At 60.4% G+C, this 11,819-nt stretch overlaps 1 protein-coding gene across 1 annotated transcript; it reads left to right on the top strand.

Moving 5' to 3' along the window:
• Positions 1-10,046: 10,046 nt before the first annotated feature.
• EGR4 (early growth response 4) lies at positions 10,047-11,819 on the top strand (the record flags this gene model as incomplete). Its single annotated transcript, XM_082282442.1, has 2 exons — positions 10,047-10,185; positions 10,489-11,819. 2 exons carry the CDS (start codon positions 10,047-10,049, stop codon positions 11,817-11,819), a joined length of 1,470 nt encoding a protein of 489 aa, XP_082138568.1.

Here is an 11,819-nt window from a genome sequence, read left to right as displayed (position 1 = left end):
GAATTCCTTGAAGCAGACTCAGCTCCTTCTCCTGTTTATTTTTAGTTGTGAACTGGAGCAGGGAAGGAGAACTCTGTGTGAGCTGAGCCTGCATCTGTCATCCCTGGCTGTCACAGCACCACAGACACCATGTCCATGCCCTGCCTCCCATCCAGCAGCGTCTCCAGCCATCACGTCCCGCTTTCCTTGGGAAAACTGGCAAAAGAGAGCTCAAAGAAGGAACTTTACAGCATCAACAGGCTCCAGCATTGCCGCTAAATCAGCACCAGGTTCTCTTGTCAGGGGTTTCTATGGAGACACTGCACTGTCCTGGCAGCACTTTGTGCTTCGTGCTAATTCTGTTTGTGTTTGTCAGAGTGGGCCGGGCCCTGCTCTGTCCATGAGGAGTAACCCAGGATTCCCCTGGATCCATCCAGCAGAGCTCCGGGCACAAAGCAAGGAGACAGCAGCGTTTCCTTCTAACTCCTGCAGGATTTAACCAGGGTTTGTGCCTCCAGGTCTGCCCAGAGAGGAGAGTCCTGGAGGGCACCTGGGAGCGAACCTGACCCTGTGCCATGGTCTGGTGGGAGCAGCTGAGGGAGCTGGGAAGGGTCTGGAGCCCCAGGAGTGGCTGAGGGAGCTGGGAAGGGGCTGGAGCATGTCTAGGGAGGGGAATGGAGCTGGGGAGGGGCTGGAGAATTCCTGAGGGAGCTGGAAAGGGGCTCAGGCTGGAGCAAAGGAGGCTCAGGGGGGACCTTGTGGCTCTGCACAAGTCCCTGACAGGAGGGGGCAGCCGGGGGGGTCGGGCTCTGCTGGCAGGGAACAGGGACAGGAGGAGAGGGAACGGCCTCAGGCTGGGCCAGGGGAGGCTCAGGGTGGACATCAGCAGGAATTTCCCCATGGAAAGGGTGCTCAGGCCTTGGCAGGGGCTGCCCAGGGAGGTTTGGAGTCCCCATCCCTGGAGGGATTTCGGAGCCCTGTGGATGTGGCCCTTGGGGACACGGGGCAGCGGTGGCCTGGGTAGTGCTGGGAGAAGAACTGGACTCGATGGATTTGGAAGGGCTTTTCCAATCACACAATTCTGGGATTCTGTGTTTGTGCACCCAGTGGGGCACACTCAGTGAATTGGCCAGGATGTTGCAGAGGCTGGAATTAATTCCATGCTCCCTGCAGCCCTTGGTGCTTTTCCAAGCACCATTTCCAATCGTGCCCGTGACCCCCCCTCAGCTCCTGTTCCCTCTGATCACAAGGAGGGAACTCACACCTGGCCCAGCCCCACTTGGAGATGAATTTATCCAACAGCTTTTCATTTGTGAGAGTTATTTGCTTCCTTGACCAGCTCATTGCTCCTTTTCAGGAAAGCTTCCAAGAATGTGGAGAGACGCTCTCCAGAATCGTTAATCAGAGCAGCAGGAAGATTTATTAACTCTGCTCTCCATGCAATAAACCCATCAGGCTCCAAAGTCAGCTCTGTGCCATCAATTCCTCCTCCAAATTTAAAGGCTGCTAACAAAGGCAGGTCCATCCAGCCAGCCCTGATTTATTGCAGGTGGCTGCAGGATTGTGATCTTGACTCAGCTCCAAAATCCAGGAGTAAAATGAGAGCAATCCTTTTTTTCAGTATTAATTACATTAATAAACTCAGTGATGATCATGCCAAAGGTTGGGAGTGCAGGGACATCCATGGAACTCTTCAAATGAGCTGCTTTGGTGTCTCCGTGTGTAATTAGGGAAACTCTGAGCTACAGTGTGGGATGTAAATGAACACAAATTAAATCTGTTCTGTAGCTCAGCCACAGGAAGAGCAGAATTTCCCCTCTCACTCAACTGGGCCGCCCAAAGCTGGGGGAGAGGGGAAAAGCATCACCCTAAAATGCAAGTGCCAGGGGGCATTTTTTACCCCAAAGTACCATGGGGTGAAGAATGTGGCTGGATCGGTGTTCAGATTGACTCAGAGAACCCCACATTCCCGATCCAGGACATGACCCCATCCCTGTGGTGCCGGAGATGTCCCTGGGCTGTTCCAGCACCTCCTGCTGCAGTCACACACTGGGCACCCTCTGGACTTCGGGGCACTCCTTTTCTCCAGCCTGAGCCCCTTTCCAGCTCCCTCAGGAATTCTCCAGCCCCTTCCCAGCTCCGCTCCCTTCCCTGGACAGCTCCAGCCCCTCAGGGTCTCTCCAGAGCTGCCCCCAGCACTGGAGGTGCCCCAGCAGTGCCAGCCCAGGGACGGGCACTGCCCTGGCCCTGCTGCCACCCCAGAGCTGGCACAGCCCAGGGGCCACTGGCCTCCATCGGCCTCATGCCCACCTGGGCACCCCGAGCTCGTGTCCAGCCGCTGGCACAGCATCTCCAGGGCCTTTCCCAGCCCCTCTGCCCCAGCCCCGAGCGCTGCAGGGGACGCTGGGACCAACCTGCAGGACCTGGCACAGCCTCCCTCAAGTCTCTGCAGGACGCTCCCTGCTCATTCCCAGGGTCGACCTCAGTTCCCAGTAATCCCCGTGGGCACTGGAAAACCGGGTGTGGAAACTGGATGGCTGCCTGGGAAGGGAGGGGACAAAGGCCCCTGGAGCCTTTTTCCCGTCCCGGGGCGAGGAAACGGCTCCTCCCCGTCCCGCCGGCTCAGCCTCGGTGCCCTGTCCCTCTCCGGGGGGGTTCAGCCCGATGGCTCCTTAATGAACGCCTTGATCTGACTGCAGGGCTGGCACTTGCATCTCCTTGGGGCCCGGGGTCCCCGGCACAGCTGAACGTCCCCGGCACAGCCTCTGCCACCCCAGCACTGCTCACCTCCTCTCCCGGGAGCCCCAGGGGAGCCCACGAGCCTCTGTCCTGCCCTAAAAACCCTGCCCAGGCTGGGAGACCACGCGGAGCCGAGCAGCAGGGGCCCGGAGAGGACGCACAACCCCCCAGATTTGCATCCGCGATGGGCACTGGGATGTCCTGCAGCTAATTAGGAGCCGGACGATTCTCAGGGCTCGTTGAGGAGCGTCAGCTGAAAACTGTAAAATAGAAGTTCAGTGTTTTGCTTCAGGCTTTTTCTAAATAAAGCAGTCCAGTAATTTGGTTTAAAACATGCTTTATTTAAAAATATGCACAATTTGTTTAGAGGTGATTAAAACCAGCGTGAGATAAATGAAGAAAGACCTATTTGGGGCTCAGTGAATCATTTCATTCAAACTGAAAGACTTGGAAATGTTTGCAGCTTCCCAGTCATTACATCAAGGCACACAAACTCTTCGGATAAAAAGGTGATTTTAGAAAGAAGTTGAGAAAACGGTCCCCTCGTGCTTTAGGACTTTGTTAGGGCCAAATCCTGGCGTTCCTGGGAGCCCTGGCCTCAGCCCCGTGCTCACCCTGAGCCCGGTTAATCCTCCTGCCCCCGACTGCTGTGTGCAAAAACACACTAAAAATACTGGGATTAGGGCGTGTGAGGAAGGAGAGAATAGAAACCCCGCTCCTGCTCCCTCTTGCTGCTGCCAGAGCTGCTGGAATTAGCGCCTTGCCTTTAGTCTGGGGTGGGATTTGGTTATTTGGGGGGCAGCAGAGATTGTTTCTGACTGTTGCCTATTTTTAGGAGCAGGGCTTTGCCAAGCTGCTCTGCCATTCCTGTACTCAGTGTCATTCCAGAGCTGCAGGCAGCAGCCACATTCCAGGGATTTTGCCCCAAAATCAGTGGCTTGGGGTAAAAAAGCAAGGACGCAGGAAAAGGAATCCATAAACGTGAAGGGCAGAGAGAGCTGCGGTGACCAGTGGAGCACCCGGAGAATGTGGAGATGTGCAGCAACCTAAAACCAGGGGGGAGATAACCATCGGCCCTGACCTCCTCTGGCCCAGGCTCTGAAATTCCAGCCTCGTGCCCAGGAATTAAAAATAAGGAGCCCCTTTTGGCAGGCGTTTCATAGAGCCTCACGTGCTGCTTGAGTCTGCTGGGGCTGCCCGGCCATGCCTGAGGAAAATCCTCCCTGGAGAGGATCCTTGGAGCAGCCCCTCTCCTCCTGGGGCTGGTGGACAGCGGGAGGTGGCGCTGAGCTCCTGCCCCACCTCTCCAGGTTGTCTCCTGTGCCTCCGGAGCATCCTCTGCAGGCACCAGGAATAGGCACCCAGGGAGACGGCGCCGTTGGGCCTGGGCCAGTTTCCATGGAAATGCCGAGCTCTGCGTTCTTCTGGAAGGGGAGATGGATGGAGCGATCGGAGTGGGAGACGGAGGGCAAGGAGATGAGATCCACACTGCCAGAGGGCAGGAATGGATGGGATACTGGGAAGGAATTCCTGGCTGTGCGGTTGGCAGGCCCTGGCACAGGGTGCCCAGAGCAGCTGGGGCTGCCCCTGGATCCCTGGCAGTGCCCAAGGCCAGGTTGGACGGGGCTGGGAGCAGCCTGGGACAGTGGGAGCTGTCCCTGATGGGCTTTAAGGTCCTTCCCACCCCAAACCATTCTGGGATTCCCTGATCCAGTGTTCCATCCCTTGGGCTCTCTCCTGTGGCCATCCCAGCAGGAATCACTGCTGAGCCACACCGTGCCCTCCAGCCTCTGGGAAATCCATTGCCAGCTCCAAGAGCTTGGAATGCTGCTCCCTTCTCCATCCCAGAGACCTGGCAGAGGGAGCTCTGGGGTGGTTGCTGAAGAATTTGGGCTCTGGGGTTGGCTTTGGTGTGGCTTTGGTGGGGGTGGTACAAAGGAGATGGATCTGGAGGTGGGGAGAGAATTCCAGGGTTGGGTGCAGCACCCACACAGCAGCTGGGGAGCTGTGGGTGCTGCAGGGCAGCCGCCCTTGGGTGCCCACCCTGTCCCTGCCCCCTGTGCCACAGAGGTATCAGCAGCACTTCCAAGCGGGATTCCTTTAACATTCCCAATTCCATCGGCTGCTCCGCCCCCGCTGCACAGCAAACCTGAGCAACGGGCAGGGATTCCCAGGGACACTGCTGGCAGTGAGGGATGGGAGTGCTGGGGAGTGGGAAGTGCTGGGGGGTTCTTGTCTTTCCCTCAGCTTCCAGAATCAAAAACCACGTTGGAATTCCAGAAGTGTCTTCTTGAGTATTGAGGATCAGAGCCAACAGAGCTTTTCTCATCCGTGGGAGAAGCCTTGGAAGGGGTCGGCGGTCCCAGCAGGGAATTCCCAGCTCTGCCCATCGGCACAGAGGGTCTCTGCTCCCCAGCAGGAGGGGATTGAGCAGCCCTGGATCCATCACACACCCATTGCTCGGGGGCTCTTCTGAACCTGCAAGGCTGGAAACACTGGGAAGGCTCCAAAGGCACGGAAACGGGGATTTCTTCACCTAAAACTGACATCATCTCCCAGCACAGGAAATGGAGAGGGTTCCAAGAGGCATCAGTGGAAAAATCCCCCAAGGAGCACTAAATGTGGGGCACCAGGTGCTGCAGAGGTGCCATGAACGTTCAGAGCTTGGAGAAGACATCTGGAACTTGCACTTTTCCCCAGTTGCCTGTGGGCTCTGGGCACACAGCCCCGAGTTTGGCTGCCAAAGGAGCTTTGCCATGAGCCAACCCTGAGCCCATCCCTCTGGAAAAATGAATTCCAGTCTCACATCAGCGCTGCCCATCTCTGCCCTGGCCCCTGCCTGGGGCTGCCTGCTCTTCCCTGCCTTGTGTTTCAGTGGGCGAAGTTATTCCCAGACCTTCCCCCAGCTTCTCTCTGCCTGTGGCAAGGCAAGGCAGGAGGAAGAGGATGATTTTCCTCCTTTCCATGGCAGCTTCTCCCTTAAACAGGGCTGTGAGTCCCGAGAGTATCCACCCCCTGCCAAAACCTGCCAGATTAAGGGGCAGAGCCGAGCCAAGCCTCCAAAGATGAAAACCAGGGGAGAAACCAGACGAAGCCGAGAACTGAGGCTGGATTTCCATGCTGTAACCCCAGCTGGGAGCACGGACTGGGGAACTGGGAGGGAAGGAGGCTGCTGAGCCACTGCAGTGGATTGGTGGCATCGTGGCAGGACAGAGGTGGCCCTGGGACCCAGCTGGTCGCGGCTCCGGGGGAATCAGCGGGGTGGAGCAGCAGGAGCAGCGAGGAGCTGGCCAGGCAGGACCCTGGGCGTGGGCAGGAGCCCAGGGTGGGTGGCCGGTGCCAGGCGGGCGCAGATGGCCGTGCCAGGGGGAGCCCCGGGCTGGCAGCCCCTGGGATGTTCGGAGGGGCTGGAGCTGCCTGAGCCCCTGGAAAGCCCGGAGACACCCCCAGAGACACCCCCAGCTCCCAGCAGCAGTGAGGCAGAACCAGCCCCTGCTTTGGGGTCGTTCTGCTGCCCCAAGGACACCCCCAGTTCACGGAGGGACCCCAAATCCCTGTGCCTGGCTGACCCTTGGTGGGGAGATACCCACGGGCACCCGGGGAGCTGCCCCAGCGCTTTCCAGACCACTGCAGCTCCAAACACCTCGTGCAAAGCCTCCTGCAGCACCTCAAGGGACCGGAGAAAGAGAGAGAGCCCAAAAACCGGGGCAGAGCCTGAGCCTGGTCCCCCCGGGGTGTGTGAGCGGCGGGGGGAGCTGGACACGGCTCGGATTTCCTCCCTGCTCCTTGTGACGACACGATTCCCCCCAGGAAGGCAATCCCGCCTCCTCGGCAGCCAAGGGCCCCTTCTGGCACGGGAAATGCGGTGCCAGCACCTGATCCAGAGCTTGGCTTCGGCCGTGGTCACGTTTGCCATTACCTCATGCGTGGTGTCACCTCCACAGCCACACTCCCTCCACGGACAGTGCCGTCCTAGAGGGTCACTTTAAACTGGGTTGGGTTTTAGCATTTAGAAATGTAATATAAAAAGCTTTTTAATAGAAATCTCTGTTTCTATCAGGCTTAAGGGATGAAAGCATTCATCCAGGGGAGGTGGGGACATCAGACAGGACCTTCACAGCCACTCCTGCACAAGCAGATGAAGGTTTATAAACCACAGAATGGTGGTTGATTTTCTTACCTGGGGAGCTGAACAGTTGCTGCTATTTTAGGATCAGCTCTGAGGCTGAGGGAAGGTTTATGAGAGCAGCCCCTGACCCGTGGCTGTGGCAGGAACCTCCCAGGTGTTGCCTAAAAGGAGGGACAGTATTTTCCATGTCTGGGAGATGTGCTGGCAGCAGAGCTGTCCTAGGTGTGCACAGCAAAGATCCTGACTCCAGCTCGGAGACTGGAGATCCTACACATCCCAAAGCCTGACATTCCTGACGGGCAAAATGGGCACAGCCAAATAAAACCAGAGCGACCGAGGCCGGGTGGGTCCAGTGATGCAGCCCAGGAGAGGTGGAGAGGAGATCCAGGACCCCCAGGTCCATCCCTTGGTCGTGTCCCACCGGCATCCAGCACATCCCTCACAGCAGGCTGGGCTGGTGCTCAGTGGCCACAGGTGGAACGTTTCAAACCTGGTCACCGTCCTGCTCCTCCTCATGTCCTGAAGCTCCAAATTCCAGCATCACTGAGCACTGCAGGGTGAGATTTGCCTTTGATTTACTGAAACCCACGGTCTGGCCATTGCCCTGGGCTCCCCTCATCTCCTGTGAGGCGGCAGACAGGGAATGGTGGGATCCCACTTCCACACTCTGGTCATTGCCTGGATCTCTCCAGCCCCTCTTTTGTTTTCAGCCTGGCCCTCACGGCTCATTCCCTGAATCCCCAGGGGGGTTGGTGCCTCCTTGCCCCTCTGTGCCTGCGCTCTGGGTGCATTTGCAGAGGCAGCAGCTGCCCCCAGTGAGAGGAGGTGCTTCAAGACACAAATCCCAGTGCTCTGCCCAAGGTGACGCCGTGACTCATCCTGGAGCCAGGAATAGCATGGGAGCAGGGCCCCTTCACCTGCTGCTCCCGGCTGGGGCCTCGCCTGGCATGGCTGTGGGCACGGGGGCACAGCCCCAGCACATCTGGCCCTCCAGCAGGGCTGAGGGCACTTGGAGGCAGGGAAAACAGGCATTTAGGGGAGGCCACCTCCTCCTTCCCATCTCCTTTGCATCCCACAGCTCCCTCCTGCACACCGAGGTCACCTTCTCAGCCGCTCTGTGCTGACAACAGTGGATTTGTACCCCAAATATTGGTATGAACATCTTCTACGGTGGGGTTTGAGCCCAGCAGCCAAAATACCCAGAGAAAACCTTCCTCTCCCCACCCAAACTGTGCCAGTGACAATGTGCTCCCCAAAGCATCCCTGGTCAGCAAGGATCAGCTCCAAGTCAATGCTGGAGATTTGGAAATCTCCAGACAGCCAACCAGGGGAAGCAGCACGGCCCAGCCTCGCTCCCCACAGAGGCTTCACCCCCGGCAGAGGTTGGGAGTCAGGAGGATGCTCAGGGGAGGACGCGCTGCCAGGATCCCTCCGGATCCCTGCGTGTGCTGAGCCCGCTCTGAAAGCTTCCCCCTGGAAGATGGTGGGGGTTGCAGGATGGATCTGCCTTCTCCGGCCCAACTCCGCGCCTGCCACACGCCAGCCTGGGTGGGAGCCATGAACTGGGATGACTGAATCTGGAGAGGGAGGGAGCTGGTGACAGCCTTTGCCTTCTCCTCTTGGCCACTAGCTCTGCCGCAGGAGGAGCCGGCATCCACCTCCTGCTCCACATCCAACAAACACGAAATGCCAGCAGAAAGTATCGCAAAATCTGGGAGGGAAGGGAAGGGAAGGGAAGGGAAGGGAAGGGAAGGGAAGGGAAGGGAAGGGAAGGGAAGGGAAGGGAAGGGAAGGGAAGGGAAGGGAAGGGAAGGGAAGGGAAGGGAAGGGAAGGGAAGGGAAGGGAAGGGAAGGGAAGGGAAGGGAAGGGAAGGGAAGGGAAGGGAAGGGAAGGGAAGGGAAGGGAAGGGAAGGGAAGGGAAGGGAAGGGAAGGGAAGGGAAGGGAAGGGAAGGGAAGGGAAGGGAAGGGAAGGGAAGGGAAGGGAAGGGAAGGGAAGGGAAGGGAAGGGAAGGGAAGGGAAGGGAAGGGAAGGGAAGGGAAGGGAAGGGAAGGGAAGGGAAGGGAAGGGAAGGGAAGGGAAGGGAAGGGAAGGGAAGGAGCAACCCCGGCACCTTTTGCGCTTCTAGAAGGAACAGGAGCTACAAAAGGCATTCACGGGGAAAAAATAGCACGGGGCGAAGGAGAGCCTGGGGAGATGCAAATGTGGGGGTAGAGCGGCCCACGGTGGGACAGGAGCCAAGGCTGCGGAGCAGGGGCCGGAGCCGCGGGGATGCCCGGCAGCCTCCCAAAAACCGTGGGAGCCGCAGGGGCCGAGCGACCCTGGGGGAAAGCAAAGGCTGCGAGCGCAGGCTCGTCCCTGCACACCCGGGTCTTGCACACGCGTGGGCACACCCGTGCGGGGCCGGGCTGCGGGAGGGGATGCTGGGCACACACGCACACAGAGCAGCAGAGATTTGTTAAAAATATCGCGATTATTAGTTAAAAAGAGAGAAGGAAGGGGGGAAAAAACGAAAAACAGAGGGAGAGAAAAGGGGGAGGGGAGGAGGGAAGGGGGAGGGTAGGGGCATCGCGTCACGGGAGAGATTTCCTTATTGGGACTCCCTAGCCTACATCCTGAGTCCATATATGGGCATTTACGTCACGGCAGCCTCACTGGGGACTCCAGAAATGGCTGCGGCGGAAGGTCGGAGCAGCCCCGCTCCCGCTATAAAGGGGGCGGCGGGGAGGGAGCTCCGGGTGTCCGCTCGGGCTGCGCCGCCGCCGGGCCCTGCCTGCCCCCCCCGCCCGGGCCCTGCCCCCGCCCGCCCCCGGAGCGCCCGGGCCCCCCGCCCCAGCACCCCCCGCACTGCCCCAAGCACCCCGGAGCGTCACCTGCAGGGTCCCTGGCACCTGCCCCGAGCATCCCTCGGATCGGTCCGGGCACCCCGAGCGTCCCCCGGCTCATCCCCGAGCACCCCTCGGATCGGTCCGGGCACCATTCCCAGCTCATCCCGAGCATCCCGGGCTCGCCCAGAGCATCGCCCGCCTCGCCCAGAGCATCCCCGGGCTCTCCTGCAGCATCTCCCGCCTCGCCCCTGAGCATCCGCCGGCTCTCCCCGGGCGTTCCGCGGCTCTCCCCGAGCGCCTCCCGGCTCTCCCCGAGCATTCCTGGCTCGTCCCAGCCCGCCCGCCCCGCTCAGGCCGCGTCTCCAGGGAAGATGCTCAACGTTATGGATTTCTCCTGCCCGGATCCGCTTTACTCCAAGTACGAGGAGAGCTGCGAGATGAAAACCGGAGACCTGCAGGGCTTGGGGCAGCCTGAGCAGCAACTTCTGGCAGAGGCCGATTTCCTTGGAGGTAAGGGCGGGAGGGAGCCGGGCAGGGGTGAGGGACTCCACTGGGAGCGATCGCTGCATCCAGGAATCGGGAACCTTCCCCTCCTCTGCCCTCAGCCCCGGGCTGGGGGTTCAACAGTCCCCCGCTAGCTCAGGGTGGGGGTCCTGAGGGTCCTGCTGGGGGAGGGGGTGAATCCCAGGGCTCCCTGTGCGGTTCCAGGGACGGAGACCTCGCAGTGACGCAACAGCCTCCCGCTGCTGCCTGCATCCCGCCCCCAGCCCCGCATCCCTCCGGCCCCCTCACCACCGTCTCCTCTGTTTCCAGGTGAGCTGCTGGGTGCCCCCGGCAGCGGCGGGGCCGTGGATTACTCCTTGCTGGGCAGCCAGCCCTCCCCTTCCCTCAGCTACACCGGCAGCTTCTTCATCAAGGCGGTACCGGAGCACCCCCAGGATCAGGAGTCCCTCTTCAACCTGATGTCGGGGATCCTGGGCATCTCCCCCTTCGCCTCTTCCGAGGGCCACCAGAGGCACCTGGATGCTCTTTACCCCTGTCCCGAGGTGGCTCAGAGCCAGCTGGACCTGTACTCGTCCTGCCAGCCCGAGATGAGCGGATCCAGCCCGGCCCCGTTCCCGGAGCAGGGCTACGGCGCCTTCCCCGCGGCCGAGGGGGCTCAGCCCCTGCAGGCACAGCCCGCCCTGGGAAACTCCTCCCAGTGCTTCTTCCAGCCCAAGCTCCTGGACACCAAGCAGGACATCAAGCTGTCCTCCGGCTCCCCACCCCTGGACAAGTTCAAAGCCTCCTGTGCCCAGTGGGAGCCCATCTCCCAGCAGCACCAGGCCTACTTGCCCGCTGGCTTCCACTCTCCCGAAGGCTTCCCGGCCGCAGAGAGCGGCCAGGGGCTGTTCCACCCGCTGGGCTCCAAGATGGAGAGCGTCTTGTCCGTCAGCTGCCAGTCGGAGCTCGGCAGCCTGGCAGAGGACGCTGCCTGCTTTGGAACCCATCTGGGCTTCGGCTGCGAGCCAGAAAACTTCCCAGCCCGCGGGGACTTCGCCGACACCAAGATCCACAACATCCCCGCGCCATTAATGCCGGACTTCGACGCCTCCTTGGCCCAGCCCGAGGTCCTGCCGGGCCTGATGAGCTCCGCCGAGCTCCTCCATCCTCACCCCTCTCCTTCTGTCCCCCCCACGGACTTTCTGGGCCACCCCGCGTCCTCCTCACTCCCCTCCCTGCTGCCTGCCACCCCTCCCGCCCTGGCCGAGCCCAAGAAGAAGACGCGCCGGAGCAAGTGCTCCTCCAAGTGCTTCTGCCCCAAGCCGCACGAGAAGGCGTTCGCCTGCCCGGTGGAGAACTGCATCCGCAGCTTCGCCCGCTCCGACGAGCTCAACCGGCACCTGCGCATCCACACGGGCCACAAGCCCTTCCAGTGCCGCATCTGCCTGCGCAACTTCAGCCGCAGTGACCACCTCACCACCCACATCCGCACGCACACGGGCGAGAAGCCCTTCTCCTGCGACACCTGCGGCCGCCGCTTCGCCCGCAGCGACGAGAAGAAGCGCCACAGCAAGGTGCACCTCAAGCAGAAAGCGCGGACCGAGGAGAAGCTCAAGGGCTTGGGGTTCTTCTCCGTGGGGCTCTCCTTCGGGACACTCTGA

The sequence above is a fragment of the Coloeus monedula genome (assembly GCF_965178545.1).
Source record: "Coloeus monedula genome assembly, chromosome: 5".
NCBI classification, from domain to species: domain Eukaryota; kingdom Metazoa; phylum Chordata; class Aves; order Passeriformes; family Corvidae; genus Coloeus; species Coloeus monedula.
This window is presented reverse-complemented; position numbering and strand designations above follow the sequence as displayed.